General features: G+C 33.6%; 1 protein-coding gene across 1 annotated transcript in view; it reads left to right on the top strand.

Moving 5' to 3' along the window:
* Nucleotides 1–18,883, top strand: part of LOC142349115 (uncharacterized) — a 630,633-nt gene that overhangs the window by 562,300 nt on the left and 49,450 nt on the right. The window contains exons 12-17 of the mRNA XM_075400527.1: nucleotides 3,171–3,379; nucleotides 3,808–4,078; nucleotides 4,636–4,779; nucleotides 7,918–8,072; nucleotides 8,399–8,503; nucleotides 16,585–16,745. Of these exons, the coding sequence (XP_075256642.1) occupies nucleotides 3,171–3,379; nucleotides 3,808–4,078; nucleotides 4,636–4,779; nucleotides 7,918–8,072; nucleotides 8,399–8,503; nucleotides 16,585–16,745 (1,045 nt within the window). The remainder of the gene's footprint in view (nucleotides 1–3,170; nucleotides 3,380–3,807; nucleotides 4,079–4,635; nucleotides 4,780–7,917; nucleotides 8,073–8,398; nucleotides 8,504–16,584; nucleotides 16,746–18,883) is intronic.

Consider the following 18,883-nt stretch of genomic DNA (forward strand, 5'->3'; position numbering starts at 1 on the left):
CTAAAGTAGCTTATTTCGAGCATTTTTGATGAAAAAGGCTGAATTTTGAAGTATTTAGCCAAAATTTGGCCTAAGAAAAAAAATCAAAACAACCAACAAAACTTTTTTGGCTTATAGAATAAAATCAACAGTGCTATGGTTACAATTTTTATATAATTTAGCAAAATTGACAAAATTTTATGCGAAAATTCCGGAAAAAATGTGAACAAAATAAGTCAAATTGTTTTGATATTCCATATTCTGCGCTGGACAGGCTTTTTAATGATACCACTCACAACTCTGTACGATGAACATATCGATCGGTTAAAATTGTCTGAACAAAAAAAGATTTGAGTATATAGTTCCTCTCCCCTCAAGAGAGTGGGAACAAAAACAATCTACCTTAGAGGGCAGATGAGTGGCTACATATATGAGGCCATAGATGGCCTGTGACTACCATAATATGACCACCAGAATAGACGGCGATAAAAATCAAACAATTACAATTATTAACTACGAAAAAAATCGCCATTTTGAAAACCAGTAACAACCAAATCAAAATGGCATCAAATATAACTTATACTAGAAAAGATTGATCTGTACTTCATTTAAAAAGTGGGCCTTTTCCTCAATGAGAACAGGTAACAAGTCGACAAGAAATGAGCAAAAGGTCAACGTTTAATAAAACGTTAGTTTTTGAAAAAAATTAACGTAAAACTTATTAGAAGCATTATGCATCAAATGCAATAATTGGAAAACTCATTAATGCCTTCATTGGGAGAAAGCGAGTAGGACTTTTTATTATCCAGGACATGTCATACGACAACAAAAAGAACGACAAAACGGGCAAAAAGAAAAATTTTGCACAAAAAAAATTTTACGGAAACGATGTCCCAGCAAATCAACTAATTGATTGCGTTATTTTAAATGAGAAAAATACCTGTCATTTTTGATGTATGGTGAAAATTAAACTAAAACCTTCAAAATAAGGCGAAAATTCAAAAAGCACAAAAATTTTATGAAAACTAGTTGTACCAAGAGCAAAGATCATTTGAGGAAATTGAAACCGCTATTAAGAGAACATTCAATAGATGAGAGATCTCACTTGACTATGGATATTCTAAGCTAAAAATTAACAGAAATGGGATTGGTAAATCTCAGATATCCGTTGTATTTTTTGAAAGAAACAAAATTTTCAAAACTCAGAGCCAACATAAGCTTTCGACTAAAAGAGTAGACAGTATATCTTGCAATCTCTTCGAAATCTATTTGCGCGTGGCATCAGTGAGATTAAGTCATAAGACTATAAAATAACATTCAAAACAAGCAGAACTTATAACTTTCATAAACAATTTTACAAAATCACAGTAGTGAAGCCATTAAAATTATAAAATATTAAACATTGAATATAAAAAGTTCAATATTCATTTGCGTCTCCTTCGAACATCTTTAACTCGAATAAAAACTATCTCGATTGAAAGGTATATTTAGCTATATACCGATATCAGTTATTCGGTTCATCAATGTAACTATAGTTGAACACTTAGAACTTTAATTGCACAATATTTGGCTTTCGACTAGAAAAATTCATAACTAATACAGTGCAAATTTATAAAACTTCGCAGAGTTCTGAAAGACTTTGTCAAATTCAGCAAGAGAAAGGTTTCGAATCCCGTAAAACAGTACGTTATGAAAAAACAAAAACAACAGCAAAAATGGCCAATTATGCACAAAACTCACATAATTTTGTATGAAAAATTGTAGTACAAAAGCAAGAAACCATTACTATAAAACAATCCTCCAACAGGTTAGTTTGTTTTCTATTATAAAGAGCATCTGTCTTGTATTTATTGACAATAGGCTAAAATTATAGCAGAAATAATATTAAAAATCTATAGTTTCAAAAAAATAACTGAAATTCCCTGAAAACAAACTCTTTCAATGACATAAGAGACATTAGGTAACAACCGAAGGCATAGTACAGGTTAACTTACACCTCTTTCGAGAGCCATTTGGATCTTTGAAAGGTTAGACTTAATAATCATACAGCAAAAAGAACAACAATTGGAGGCGAAACAAGAATTCAGTTAAGTTTACTAAAAATCTTCTTCAAAGCAATAAACTCCATTAGCTTCTCTAGAAAAAATCTAAATCTTCTCTCGACCTCTTTTTCACGTAACTGCGAGCTGTTATAAATTCTGTTTAGAAAAAACCCAGCACCAAAATAAAAATTAAAGAGTTGACAGTAAGAATTCATGATAATATCAAACTTATCCCCGATTTGTCTAGGAGTCCAGCAAACCGCCCAAGTGTTCCAAATATTTGCGAATTATACAAATTGTTGAGTGGAGTACTTCAAATTTTTTTAAAAACAATGATGCTTTTTGTATAATTATTGAGTTAAATTTGCACAAAAATATAGAAATTTTAATTCCAGAAGACTTTTATAGGGCGCCGAGTTTCAACTAGCTCTCATTTGGAGTTTTAAGAGATTGCGTTAGCAATTTCTTGGTCTCCAAATTCGGCAAACTTGAACAAAGTGGACTAAAAAAGCATATTTCGTGCAGTTTTTGATGAAAAAGTGCCTAAATTTCTAAAATTTTATCAAAAGTTTTAGCAAAGAAACTCCAATCAAACTATTCAGCAACTCTTCTATCTCTAGCTAATATAGTTTAATTTTATTTTAAATTATATTAGCAAAATTGTGCCAAATTTTGTCAAAAATTATTGAAAGTGTGAATAAAGACTGTCGAATATTCACAAAACCTGAAATCTCGATATCTCCCTGAAAAAACAACAAAAATTGAAAAATAACTTTTTGATTCCATATTCTTGGATGTACACGCTTTTTAATGATACCAATCACAACTCTCAACGATGAATATATTGATCGGCCAAAATTGTCTGAACAAAAAAACCATTTGAATATATAGTTCCTCCCTCACCACTAAAGTGGGGTCCAGAACAAAAATATACCTCTAAAAATATTATAAATTATTTTAAAAATTTCGTCCAATATACCTTAGATTTCGAGTACAGTGTTTATAAAGCCAAGTCCGTGTTACAATTGTCCGTTAACATAGGTATTTGTCAGAGAAAATTCTGGCAAGAGGTCATTTTGTTCCAAGATGGTCTCAAGAAGTCATTAAACATCATAAAGTAAATAATTGCTATCAGATTATTATTATCAGATTCAGCCATCCCGTCTACTGGTTAAGAATTTGACACCTGATCACCATCTTGCTGGATTGGCTCCTGGAACAAGTGCTGCAGGAGTAGGTGTTGGTACAGGTGGTACTGGTGTTGGTGGTAGTGGATTCATTGGATCATTCGGAACTATCGCGGGGTTGGGAGGCGTGGGAAGACCCTCCAGAGCGAGTGGGGCTTCTACGGGCTTGAGGTAGACAAGAGTTGCATATAGATAGCAAACCTAAACTCAAACTCTGCTCAAGTATTCAAACATCACTAGTCAAAATGGCATAAATTTTAGAGTAGCTTTGACATTTCCGACCTTTCTAATGCGTTAATGACCTTTCTTGGTCTGTATTTTTACGAGGTGATAGTTTTGATAGTTGATTAGTTGACCGTTTCCATTTTGATTTTCCTAATTTACCCATACTGTGCACCCACTAAGCTCTATTTTTGCATCGACAGACCCACGATCTATATTTTTACATCGTAACGTGCTACATAACATATAATTTTTAAGTGTACGCGGGGGGGGGGGGGGGGGCAATTAGTATTGAACCAAAAAAGGAGACTTTCCACTGCAATTCATCCTAGATTCCATTCAGTTCCAACAATCCTAGATCCCCGTGCATATTTCAGTTCGAGCGACATGGAGATTAACTTATTCCAAGGATCAGGAAACAGAAGTGAAGAGAATGTGAACAAAATCCTAAACAGCCAGTCACTTCTGGACAATCTGCTCAAGGTCGAGAGAATATTCAGCTGGGGCATGTTCCATGATGAGCTAGTAAAGATATATGGACCACAGGATCAGTTGGACACTTGTGAACAGGGAACTACAGCAGCAGATGGAGTTTCGACTGCCGAAGGAACCAAAACAGCTGTTGAGATTATTGAACAAACTTTGAGGGTAAAATTTATCTCGCTTGGAAAAATTAGTGCTAAGACAAATTACGAATATTGTAACGAGATTCTATTTAAACCGCCGACTTTTGGGTTTTGAGATATTTGTAAGAAAACAGACTTGTACGCGATCTAATGGGAAAAGTGCACTATCAAGCTTTTTTCATGTAATGGTTGCGTGATTCTGCTTGAAGTTTCTGAGAGCTTCTGGCATTTATCGAGAAGCGCGAGTCGGCTCTTTATATCAAGTCAGAATTTCGAAAAGACTTCCGCAGAGTCACGTGCATGCTTAATCCACGAAACGCGCACGTTTTAAAAAGACGAAAGTGGACGGAAGTAAACTTCTGGTTAAGTGGCAACTTCTGGCATTTTGACTTCTGGCACTGCAGACTTTCGGCATTTTAAAATTTGCACGTGAGTGATTTTATTCTTATTAGCTACCCGATGCCTATGGCTTCAGCTCAAAAATTTTATCTTCCCAGCTTTGAAATCAAAAAAACTGAAAGAATTTTGGTGGTGAAGTGCCACAAGTTCGCTGTATAGTTTTGTTATGGAATGTTTTAGGAGAGTGAATTTGGCACCACTGATATCCAGAATGACCTTATGAGTAGACAGTTATCAGCAACACTGATGGGGGGAGAGAACGAAGAGAGCAGTCGAAGAGGAGATCTTACCCCTGGCAAAAGTGAAGACGATGAGAACCAGAACAAAAGGACCACAAGATTCTCTTTCCATTAAAATAATCCAATTTAACACTTAACAAACCTCGGTAGTGTGTCAATTAATGATCAGACTATTTAAAACGCATTGGGGTTAGCTGCGTTTTTATTACACGGACGAGGTCTTTGGTTGAAGCCTGGATAAAGTCTGATCAAGAACGAGCTAAAATCTGATCAAGGTTGAAATCGTTAGATGCTTCATTACGACGCAGAGGTATACCCCAAAATTTCCGCCTTAGTAAAATTGGCTCGAAAATTAGATACAAACAATGAACGAAATTAGGAGACATCCTTTGTATCTTACTTTTCGCAAAAGGGGTTCCGCCAATTTTGCGAAATAAAAGAACATTCGGTGCGAAAAGTAGGTAACATATCTTGTAGTACGTTTCAGCTCAATTTAGGTATCTATTATTCGCGCACATTTTGAGCATGAAATAAGCACTTTAATAAAGATTTAATTGAAGCTTTCAAAGCTTTAAAGTGCTTTAAATACATGCAACCACAAAAACTGATTTTTTTCCGAAAAATCCCTCGCACATCAAAGGCTTTGTATATCAATGTGGGCCTGGCCAATTTTAATAAGTAGTAATAAATAGTACTAATAAGTAGTAATAAAGTACTATAAGTAGCGAAAAAGTAGTAAAAGTACTGTTAGTAGTAATAAGTTAGGCTTAATTAAATAAGTAGTAATTAAATTAGGCTTAATTGTGGATTATATGCGAAATTGAGCTACATTGCGTGCGAAAAATCGATACATAAATGGAGCAGATGCGTGATAAAAGCCGTGCGAAAAAATAAGTTATAAAGTTTGTACTTGTATTTTTCGGCTAGGATTAGGACACTTTTGCGAACATGGGATTCTAATTTTCCTTCCATTTTGCCAAATTCTGCTAAAGTAGCTATTTTCCGCAATATTGTTCCACTTTCAATTTATTAACATAGTAAAAACGAACACGAGATACACGCATTGCTCAAATCTGCCCGTGACGATTTGGGTATACCTCTGCGTCGTAATGTTCTGATGATACTCAACGTGGTCAAATCAATGTGTGCTTAAACGGCTTGTAAAAAAATTAATAGATGTCCAGAAGCAGTTGTTTCTATGATATTTTTCTGCTATTCCTCTTCTCTTTCTCAAGGCTTTGTCTTTTCAAGTTGATTTTTTTCGAAACCAATTACGAAATCAACAAATTGAGCTACCGCGATTTTTTTATGAGTATCTACCGTCTCTCTCTTTTTCTCAAGTATCAATACCTTCGAAACTTCACTAACCGCCAGTTCTCAATGCTAATTGATGTTCGGTAAATCTCTAATCCCCAAAAAGTATTATTATCCATTATTAATTGCTCTCAAACCAAGTTTGTAGCAATTATATTGGTCCTGCATTCTTTTTAACTCAAATTCTCCTTTGACTGACTTTTCGTCTACACCTTTTGACTTTTCGACCTCAAACACGGGGCAAACAGATATTGCCTTCAGGGCATTAAGTTCTCTTTGACTCTTTCGGCTTACTAGACCCTAATCATATGATTCACTGAAACTGTTTTGGTGACATAAATTCAAGATGTGAATGGCGGCTCGTAAGCTTTGAATCCCCAACTTCACGCCCTTTGTCAACACTTCCCCGCGCTCCCCCCCCCCCCCCCCCCATGCGCTCACTTCGCGCTCACCCCACGCCTCTTCAATTACACTAAAACAAGACTCCCTAAATAATGGCTAGCGGTGGTTTGTGGCAATTCACCCGACGTTAGTTTTTTTTCCGTAATTGTCAATTGCTTTCAAATAAAGTTTGATGCAGTCAATGTTTTGTTTTATGCATAAGTTTAGAAAAGTCTCGCATTAACGTAGCTGTTTTTCGATTGTCTTGATTTTTCTATTTGTTTCAAGCTTTTTTCTCTTTCAAATTTTTAAAGAACTCTGTTTAAAAACTATTGTTTAACAGATTTCTGCCTCAATCTTAACTGCCTGCTTGTCTACTGCTTTTATGGTGGAGATCTTATCTGTTACAAACTTCAAAAATCAATTGAAGCGCATTCCAAGAAATGATTCCAGATATTTTCGGTTTTTAAACTGCCTCTTTTTTCTTTTCGGGCAATTTAACAAGTGGGATATATTGTTGCTGGTTCCCTCCCGCTCAAACGTGGAAACTTTATAATCAATTTTTCTCTTCTGTACACACTGAAGCAGCAACATACCCTACAATTTAAACGAGAAAACCCATAATTCGAAAAGTTATAAAATTACAACTTCATATTATGGCGTCTATGAAAAGTTGTAATCCTAAAACTTTCCTAAAATGAAAGTTGTAATTTAATAAATTTTTAGATAAATCAGGAAAGTGGCTAAAACAAAGAGCAGATAAACTGTTTCAAAAAATTAGTGAGCAAAAAATTAGAAACTATTATTTTTCAGTGATACCGTATTTAAGCTCAAAAAACAGTTGGAAAATTGCATCAGCAATTCCAGCTGAACTATACTATCACATTACCTCGTTGAGCATAAACCAGGTAACTTATATGTAATGGCCATTCTTCCATTAGCCATGCTGAAAAAGTGTTTTTTACCTCTTCAAAAATTATGAAACATCACAGCAAAATCAAGACAGGTCGTTAGAACAACAAGTGTTTTTGACTGATTAGTGGTTCTTCGGAATTGTATCAGATCAAGAATCACGAACACTGACTACGTTATATTTAGGACTCGTGAAAAGATGACTGTTCCTCTACTTTAACAGCAGCTCAGGCCAATTTTTGTAACTCAGTACATTGAGTCGAACAAATGTTGAGCAGAACGTTTTGGGTCCATCTCAAGTCCAGTGTAACTAATTTCTGTCCAGCTAGAATCCAGTCATTCGCTAAAGTTGAGCTAAAGTCATTTCATTGATTATTTGGGCCAAACGCTGTCTTTTCATGCCACTTTTTGGTCGTGCATGGAGTTTTCATATGGCCAGGTCTACACTTGGGTAATCAATTATGGCTATGTCCCAACGGAGAAGTAAAACGCTCCATTTTTTATTATTACGTGACTATTACTAGACAAAAAACATATTCTGTCATTGAAGGGGCGGCAATAAGGGGGAGAGTGTAATAGTAGTAAAAGTAAAAGGGAGAATGAAAGAGATGCGAGGAAAAGCGAGTACGAAGAATGGGAGTGGTCTGGGGGCAAGTTGAAGTTCACTCTCCTGTTTGAACTGAGTCATGAAGTGGTGAATGGGTTCAGTGTGAGTGCTATTGACACGTGTAAAAGCAACCAATTCATATTCGCAGCCGCATTCTCATACAGGTTTGCTTTGCTAAAATTTAATTTAGAATCAAGTTTGCTTTAATTTTGGGGTCTTTACCATTACCGCCGCCACCCTCAAAATTATAACACTTTCATAGTATGAGAGTGTCATAATTTTGAGGGTGGTGACAGTAATTGAATACGACAGCAATTGGATATTTTTTAGCTCGAAATCATCTCAATGGACAAACAATTGAGAAATATTATTTAAAGATTCCTTTGATTGGACTAGTTTTAATCAAATCTTTAACTGTATTAAGAGTGTAAAATTCGTAGATTTTTGCTGACTTTATTACCTCTTCTGATCTATTCAGTCTTTTTTGCAGCCGAATGAATGAAGAGCCTAAAGGATACGTGTTGTGCTGGAACATGAAGAATGTTCTAAACCCAGAGAGAATCTACCCAGTCAATGATACCGTCACGTCTGTTGGGTGAGTTTACATATAACAAGGAGGCTCGTTAATGTGCGTTTGCATATGAAGTTCCGACCCGAGCTGATCTACATTTTTGACTTAGTTGTCAACCAAATGAAGAGATAACCAAAAATAGAGGTTTGAGTTTAAAAAATTGTTTCACACCAAAACTACTAATTGAATCACATAATGCCATGCCTCATTACAGAGCTCACGAGATCTGCCAATAAAAAGACTGAGAAAAACAAAAAAATAAGCAAAACTAAAAAATTAACGGCAAAAACTCAATATCTAAATGTAAAAGCACCTAGTAAACAACGTCATAATGCACTCAGATAAAACTTTAACTGCGCAAATTTTGTTTTATCTTAACTATACAGAAGATTGGACTTCTCCTTAATGAGACAAGATAACAAGTAAAAAGAAAAAATAATGAGGCGAAATTCAAAAACCTATCAACATTTTTTAAACCAAATAAATTCAAACGTCCTAAAAATCATCAGCTTTTAACAAAAAAACACAAGAAAGTACAAAATCTCAAGAAATTCCAAATAATCTGTCTTAATCAAACACGAATTCCTGAAGCAATTAAAATCATTAGGTATTATCTAAATATTGTTTTTTATTTCAATTGTTTTCAATACTGATTGAACTAAAATTATACTGAACGATTAAATAATGTCATTCAATCTATTTTCTTTTCATTCTTTGTATAGTTTTTATGCATAGTGTTTGTTGTTTTTGGGTCACATTTTAAGTAATTCTGATCATTGAGAGGCCCCTTCACCTCTCAATGATGAGAATAAGTTAAAATGTGACCAAAAAAAACAACAAAAACTATGCAAAAAAACTATACAAAGAACGAAAAATAAAACATAAATTTGAAAACGAATAATGTCATAAACTTTAGGACTATTCGATATGAACTGACTTCATAGAGTAGTATCAATCATTCAATCTTCCAATGAAAACTTGTGAGACCTCTCAGCATTCTACGACTAGATAAGGAATAAAAAAACTGCAAATTATAAAAAATGAGACAAAAACCTCGAAGCCATTAAAAAATTAACTTTCCAGAACAAACGTTTCTGTTTTCAATTAATTTTTTGACAACAATGGGATTTTTCTTTCTCTAGCTACAAAAATTCAAAAAATCTACAAAAATGAACAAATATTTTGAGAAATCTGAAGATATCTTTGAGAAAACCCGTAGTATCATCGACGTTAAATTCAATAGCTTTCAACGGAAGTCAGCAAATACGCTACGTTATGCCCAGATGGGACAAAATGTTGTTTGTTGTTGACCACTCCTAATAGGACATCAAAATAAGTCCTATGACTATGAAAACAATGACAAATACAGGCAAAAACAAAATTTTCATTAGAAAAGTGCGAGAAGGTGTCTATGAAAAATAATTCATTAATCCTTTAACGTCTTTTCTGAGCCAATGGGAACTATCAATATAAGGACAATGTGATAAGATTCCAAAAGGAAACAAAATTATGAAAAAAATATTCGAAAAATTAAAGAATATACGAAAACTCGTTGCATCGAAGTCATAAAGCCAATAAAAGAAGATAAAACAGCTAACCAGATTAATTTTAGTTGCATTAGAAAAGACAGGATATTGTCATTACTGAGACTGACTTAGAATTCGCAAATACAAGTAAAAGACCGATATCGGCTAACGTGCAAAAAAACGCTTTTTCCACAAATTATATTTAAATTTTTTTCCATTATCTGTCCCCTCAAAGAAACAGATAGGTTCACTAAATGCTCATTAGGACTACTATTGCTATTTAAATCAATGTGTCTATGTCATAGGATTTCAAACAATTTGTAAAAACTCAAAAGGAAAATGAGAATTTTATTAAAAATTACAAACAAAAACGTATGATCGGTTCCATGAATTTTATATTTCTGTTCATTGGGCATCATTGAACAGCAAATAAGTTTTGTCATTAACGAAACCTGGACATGAAACGTGAATATCCTCTTAGTGACCTAAAAAAACAAAAAAAGTATAAAATATTTTCTTAAAAAAACAGTTCTCAAATTGAATTTGAAATTTTTTTTTATAGTAAACTTCCCTATGAGACCAGAACTAGTCTTTTCAATCGCCTTTCTTCTATTAGGAACACCAAATTGATGCATTTTGTAGCGTGAAAGGTAATTTTGAATTAAAACTTTTATAGAAAAATTGTTAATCCGAACAAAAATCTCCCTAAAAGTGAACAAAAATGAACCACATATCCCGTGTTCACATAAAAATTTAAACCTCAATATTTCCTTATGAAAATAAATTTCAAAGAAATCTTTTTTATTTCGAATTCTACGCTGGACGAGGTTTATAATGATACCACCCACATTTATATCGATCGGCCAAAATTGTCTGAACAAAAAAAAACCATTTCAGTATATAGTTCCTACCCCCACAAGTGGGATCGGAACAATACAAAAGAAGTTTTCTTGTTTCTATTTTTTTAAAAAATAAGATGTAGATTGAAAATTTGCGCAAAACAACAGTGGAGGATTTGGAGAACTTCAAGTTCCTTCATTAGAAAAGCAAGGGTTATTAATTGCTCTCAACCCACAGGCCGAAGTTTTGCCCTTAATCTACATGCAATGACCATTCCATTCTTACATAATAGGAAAAAGAGTGTAGGAGAGAAATGATATAAAAATAAACTGTGATTACATTCTTATCTACACCTTTCTTAAACGCTTTGTAAATGGTGTAATTTGAATCGGATCTATCATATACACAGTTAAAGTACGTCTAAAATACTTGTAAAATAGATGTAAGATTTGGATTGTGTTAGGGCGCGCTCTTTTCGAAGATCTGTTTAATTTTTGTTTCATTTTTTTATTTCCCTGAGAAGTCAATTTGAAGTAGTGAATTTAACCATTCTGCAGCAGTGAAAATAACGAAAAAGCAAGCAGTCTTAAATCAGGACAACTTATCAAACAACTTTTGAAGTGCAGACCTCTGATGCAAGCTATTTTTGTTCTAGTTTTTGACATTGATGTAACTATTTGTGATTGATGTGACTATTTTTGGGGACATTAGTGAAATTTAAATTTCGACTGCCATTTTATTTATGCTCCTGCTTTTTTCACTGAAAATACATGTATAAAATTGGAGTATGCCAAATTAAATTTTGCAGCTTCAAGTATTACTTGGGTTGTAGTATTGGAATTATGATTTTTCCACAACCGATTTTCTTTTAGAAAAGTTGTAAAAATTTTATAATTTTTACGCTACTTTTAATTAAAGTATTGGTATATGCTTTACAGGAGTTTCATATGATTACTTTATGAATGATATGCATCCAATGAAAGAGTATTCTTCTTTTGGGTAGGTTTTTAATCAGTTCTCTTTGGATTTTTGTTTTTACAATCCTTCGATATGTAATTCAAGACTTCCCAATAATTTGATCGCATTTGAGGCGTTATCTTTTTTAAGATCTGTTCAAATTTTTATTTCATCATTTTGTTGTAGATGAGAAGTGAACTTGAAGTTGTGATTTTAACAGTTCTGGAGAAGTAATAAGAATGAATGAGCAAGTAAATGTACATCATTGAAAATTGTCGAACAACTTTTGATGTTGAGTTAGAAATTCGTGTTAGAACTTTTCACGTGCGGTAACTTGATTTTTTTTTCAATTATTTTTTCGTTTGACTGTTAGTTTAAAAAGCTTCAATTGATTTAATTGTGCAAATTGATTTCTTTTCTATCAACAAATTTGCAGCTAATGCTATTTATCACAATAAAACAAAATTTTTTATTTAAAGTTAGTTTTTTGTGTTTTCTTATTATTTTTTCTCCTAAATCAATCGTTTTTTTCGATCTGTTGATCAGGCAAAAGGGAACCTATTTAATGACAATATATCATAGCTAATAGTTTCTTCTTTTATAGTAGTACTTTTCGTCATCATTACACTTAGTATCACTGTATCGAAGTCTCATCGAGGTCGTAATAGCAAAAATTGGGCCTCATTAATAACCTTAGATCAAAGGTCACAGTCTCTTCAACCTTTTATCTCGTCTTGTTGTCGATGAGAAATGAGTTCGAAGTAGTAATTTTGTCACTAATTGTTTTCAAGAAACATTGAGAAAAATTTGTGGTTTGATCACACTAACTATTCTTTTTGACATATCAATCAGTTTCGTTCTTTGAAACATATTGAAAGTTGCTTAGTGTAATCATTTCAAATAAAATTATTCTTTTGACTTGAAAGTTTTTCATTTCCAGTATTTGTAATTAGATTTTGCTATTGTAATTCTTTTTAGTTTTTGGTGTTGGATTGCCACAGAGTTTCATTAATGATAGCTCCATTCGGTTACTAGTAAACAATTAAGGGCCACTGGTCATTTGTTTTGTTTTTGAATACTTAAGAGATGCTTGTTTTCAAGACGTTTTTTGTTCGTTATGCTCGCTTTTGTTACTATTTTTTCAATTTTTTTATCTTATTACTTAACCTCTGCAATGACAACTCTTAGTGGTTTGATAGGAAATCATATGAGTACCCCGTTAGCTGTTTCTACTTCCAGCTGGATGTGTTTATGTTTTTTGTCTCATTGATGAAATTTCAAAGAAATCCTTGTTTGCCGTTTTTGCTGTCTTCTCTTGATCAAAATAACGTTAATAGTATCGGCCTCATTATAAGTCAAAATTTTTATCAAGTTAATGGTTTCTTCTTAGCTAGGGATTTTTGTAGACTCAGACACCAACAGTTAAAATATTATTGGAATATTGTTCTTTCTAGTTGTTTTAATGTCATTTGTTCTCATTATGTAACAAAAAGATGTAGAATCACAAGATTTTGTGTGCTTTCTGATGTGTCAAACTTTCTCTGGTCAGGTTATTAGTTTATTCATCTTTTTGTATTGTAATTTAGGTCTTATCTTTAATTTTTGTTTGGTTGCGGGACCCACTCTTTCTTCACACAGAAAAGCAGAAAAGAGTCAGTTTTTCGAATAAATTTTTTCAATCTTTAAAGCATTTGCGCGCTTTTGCGTCATTTGTGTGAAACTTTGATCAAACTCACAAGACATAAAGAAAATGTTGACATCATTCATGGTTAGGACTAATAAAGAAAAAGTTTACAGTTGAATACGTGAAGTACCTTTTTTATCAGAATATTTTTGTTTTTCTATCTGATTTCACTAAGTTTAAAATCATAGAAACTCTCATGTCCCGGTGAACCCAAATTTGATACACCTCGATAAGAAACATACCAAAACATGGTAACTCTTGCCAGGAGCTTGACACTGTACTTACTATGAAAATATAAAATTTGTCTAAGCCTGCAAGATCTTTGCGTGGGAATCAAAGAAAGATCTTCAAAATTTTTCTGGGTTTATCTTGATAAGATGTGACCAAAATCTTCTCAAGATTTATCATAAAATTTTTGTATTTCAAGTTTTTTTGGCGAGATATTTCAAGTTGTGCAAGAGTTTTGTTGATGCATGACCAAGAAAAACGGGTTTATGGACCTGAAGAGAATACAATAAAGTCGGACCTTTTCTTCTAGCCCCCCACCCCCCCCCCCATCCCCGCTTAGTTTTGCACCCCCATTTATGCATGTTCATGTTTAACATACTGTTAAAAATAAGTAAGTTTATACATAAACATGTACGAAAAATATGCAATTATTAAAAGCTAGCTTAGCTATGGTTTGAAAGTATAAAATATTTCAACAAAAATTTGTTGCATATAAAGTAAGCATCATTAAAAAATTCTGTATCATTTCATTTTTGTTTTTATCGGCTACAATAACGACTCGATTTTTAATTTTTTTAAGGAAACTATTCTAAAAGTGCCTTTGACCTACCCAGACACTCAATGAAATGCCAATATCGCACTTACAATTCGCAAAAATTTAGATTTTGGGGGTTCTACAATAACTGCTTTATAGGTCGGGGGGCTGGCGGAAAAGATCCAGAAGTCAAAATGTCAAAAAGTAAAAAAAGTCAAAAAGTCAAAGTAATTTAAGGTAATTCTACCTTAACGAGATTAAGATATTTTTTCCTTAACTCGATTTGATGTGAAGTTAAGGTAAACATTACCTTAACCTTATCTTACCACCAGTTTTCCCTAATTCCGTTAAATTTTACCTTAACTTTATATAGTGAGATGTCAAGATCATGCATGTCTTATCAAGGTGTATCAAATTTCGATTCACTGGGTGTAGATAACTGATACGTGCAAGAGAGCCGACGTTATAAAGAGCCGACGTTAGAAAGCGCCGAAACCTGACTTTATTTAAAAAGAGCCGAAAGCAAAAAGTTGCCTTTGATTACCCTAAATTGTTAGTTGATTACCAAGAAAAGTACTTAAGGGGGTTAATTGGTCTTATATTCGGTTGTGCTAGTTTCATATCAAGTCCCATAAGCCGCTAAGGCATGGCCATGGCCCGCTATAATTTGAAGATAATTATTTATTACTTCGCTTTCAGTTTCTTTTACTAGAAAATATTAAAATTTCATTTCTCAAATACTCCGTTATGATTGGCTGAGAATTTGGTAGTCTCATTTCAGAAGGCAATTTAATTGGCTGCAAAATTTATCGATTAATAATTTAAATAAATTTTCGACAATCTTTCAATCGGCTCTTTTCACTTCGGCTCTCTTACAAGTCACCGATAACTAACGGCGTCGATAACTAACCGGAGCCATTTATTTGTCTTTTTATCTTCTTTGAGACTGCAATATTGTTGAATACTTGCATAAATTTACTACGTTTAAACTACATAATGAACACTACCCCTGTCACTATTATTTTATCGTTATTGCTATATCAAGTTAACCATTGTTCCTTCTGGAACATGGTTGCCAAACATTAAAAAACAAGAAGGCTCGTAACCGAACAGATTGAGAGATATTAATTTAAATAAGATTGTTCACACTATCCTTATAATTGCTTCGTTGACAAAGTTAATAATTGATCAACTTGGAACATTTTAGAGTCGTTGGTAATAATTAGCTCATACTATTAAACTCTAATTTCTTTGCGGCATCAGTTGGAATTTTAAAATGCAACTTATGCCTTGAAAAGAATAAGTTATTCGCATTGAATTGAAATACCACAGAAAATATGTATGGGCTGCTACGCAGTATCTTTGGAATTGAAGAATATACGTAAAGGCGAGTTTATATGTTATTTTTGTAAGCTGCAATGCAACACTGATAAGGGTGCATCAAACCTAAAATTCGTCCAGCCTAATGTAAACAACTAAATATTGGTCACATTCAATTCTATCAATTTTCATTTAATAATAAATGTACTTTTCTAATGAGTAATTTGAATTAAGTTCAAATTTTTGGTGTCCCCCGCCGCAAATGATTACGCCCGCGTTACAGAACACGATATTACCATAAAGCACATGAGATTAGGGGTTAAAAGTAATATGCACCTACTAAGCTGGATGTGTGTGTGTGTGTGTGTGTGCGGGGGGGGGGGGGGGGGGGCACAAACAGAAAAGATGCCTGTTATGACATCGTGTGAAAAACACCGAAAATATCTGCACTTAAAATGACCATTGTATATGTCTATCTTGAATTGAAGTATAAATTCAGGGTAGAGTAAAGGAAGTTCTACGACGGGGTTAAAGATTTTTTGGATCTATTCGGATCTATTCTGTTATATTTAAGATATAGGGTACCCCTGTTCAAAACAATTTAAGTCAATCCTGTAGGGTTCTTTTAAGAATATAAATTTTTACTAGATTTTGTAAGATGTTTTGTTTTCGACTCGACAATTTTTCAGGTTTTATTGCTTGAACTATTTAGTGTGCGTGTGAATCAGCGTGTAAGTCGTATTTTACTGAAACAGTAAAAAAAGATACACTAAAAAAACTGAGCACAGAGATTACTGCAAACGCAGAAAGAACTAGAATTTGAAAATATTCCTCTATTGCCACTGGTTGTAGTTGTATTAAGTCTCGAGAATATCACGAATCCTATGCTAAACAAATGCATAACTATATTGTGCGTTTAGTTGTTTAAGAACAATATTCATACCCTATTTGCAATAAACGAATACAGAATATCGGCAAATGGATTTCAGGTATTTGATTTCAAAAGTAATTGCAGGTTCTCCAAGAACAAGCCAAATTTGCTTGCCATTGGTCTTGGGTCTGGACGGATCAATGTATACAATGTTAGTGATAACACCAGAGAGGCTCTGTTAGATGCCAGCTGCAAAAGTGTGGCTCACAGTGACAAGAAAATGGCGGCTCATGATAACACAACAGGTATAGCATTTGTATTTGAGACATACACGTGCAAGTTCTGAAATGCCCTGGTTGGGGACCTCGGCTCCTATAGTTTTCCTTCAATTAGATCTTTGTATAAATATTTATAATTGATCATAGGTATTAGATTATTTTCGCTGAAGCTGAAAATTGAAAATTTTGTTTACAAAATAGGGGAGAATATGACAGGTTATTGTTGTGTTTGAATGGGTTTTTGGTTTATTTCGAGAGCAAATTTTCGTTTCTGGTGACGAAAATTTGGTTTTGCTTATTTTTGACTTCATAGCTACCAAAATTGATAAAAAGAAATCTGATAGAGCACATTTTCAATTTTTTGATTTTGTAGAAATTTGACTAGCACCCAAAACTCTAACAAATTGAAACGGGTGTTATGATGGCTCTCAGACTTCTATTGGAAGATTCTTTTGTCCCCACGCTGCTCTCGTCGGCTGTAAAAAACTCTAGTTGGAATATTGAATTGGTTCGCGCAATCAAGTAACATTAAATGAATGAAAAAGAAATGTAACAGATGACAAATTTAAATCAAATTTCAACCGGAGTTTTATAAAAAATTGTTCACAACTTTAAATTTGTAACCAAATTCACAACTAAAGAGCAACTATTCTCTATCACAACAGAACTTCTCACCACAAGATGAACACTCCAAATAACTCTCAATTAAGCCCCTTGATCTAACTGCGGTTCTTCGGTGTTCTCTGGTGTTCTGATTTCCACAAAAGCGCACACCGGTGTTCTGGTTTTATCAAATCAAATCAAATCTCAACAATGTTTTCGTTATCACAACTTCTCTACAGATCATCTCCTAAGCTACAGCTCTGTTATGGTACTGTTTCGGTAATGTCTTTGTGCTACTCCTTAGCAACTAATCAAACAACAACGTACAAGAAAGTTCAACAAAAGAATTAATTCACTTCGCATTATGGACCACATCATTAGATATGCCTTTCCTACGTAAAGTTTGTTATGACTTCAAATGAAGAATTGAATGACCTCAACACCTCTTTTATACATTGCTGACCTCTACTCAAGCTATTCAAACTGAAACGAAACAGTATTAGACTTATGACGCTAACAATTAATCAATCGGTCAACCACTCAACCCCATAAATTAGACTTATCTGGAAGTTTAAAATCCCCGCATAGTATCTGTAAAACAGATCATCAAAATTAACAACACTGGAGCTTGCCCCGTGGTATGCACTAAATCGCTACCAAGTTTGATCACACCGAAGTAAATACCTGATGAAAAACAAATTTTATAAATTTGGGTGCCTCTTAGAAATTTAAAATTGCCGCTGCTCAAATTGTACGTCCACACATTTTTGTTCCGTATATATCCGATTCGCAAAATGGCGTTGAATCGCAGGCCAAATAGTCTTACTACCAATTTGTATGAAGCTGACTTTCGAAATTCAAGTTCTATCACTTTTAAGTGCGACACTTGTTTTAAAAATAGAATTTCCCAAATTCTACACTCCTCCCTTCTAGACTATTATTCTCCGGAATAATTGCTAAAATATGGTTGAACTAATTCTCCAACCTTGTTTCACCCTAATGATGTTTCGCCGGTTTATTCTAGGTATTATTTTCCGATTGTCGGTCGATTTCGTTGTAAACACAGTTTACTTTTTCCATTATAATTTCCACATCACATCACAACAGACCTATTCACTTAAACTGGGTCCAGTTGGCCAACTTGTGAATCATCGCTTTCTACAAATGAATATTAATAGTACATCAACATATTGTTCTTGAACGTTTGTCATTATTACAGGAAATGAATTCAAGTGGACAAATATAGCTAAAACTACAAAAAGGAATGCACAAAAAAAAGTTATATCCGTTTACAGATAAAACACTTATAACAACTAATATAGAGGTAACTCAGTGCCACTTTCCGTTGCGTCTTATCTACACAATAACTGGTTAGTTGAACAATCAAATCTTTTCAGCATTTACCCCGGCCATGTCACCGAAAACTCGAAAGCGTGAACAATTTAGAAACTATCATTTCAATTAAATTGGTTCAACTCACCTGTCTAGGCGTATCACGAAGTTCATGTTATAAACTATGCAACTATTGAGCTCAACCTAATTTTCACAAACCATATTTCTCT

The sequence above is a fragment of the Convolutriloba macropyga genome, chromosome 11 (assembly GCF_964194025.1).
Source record: "Convolutriloba macropyga chromosome 11, txConMacr16.3, whole genome shotgun sequence".
Taxonomy (NCBI): domain Eukaryota; kingdom Metazoa; phylum Xenacoelomorpha; order Acoela; family Convolutidae; genus Convolutriloba; species Convolutriloba macropyga.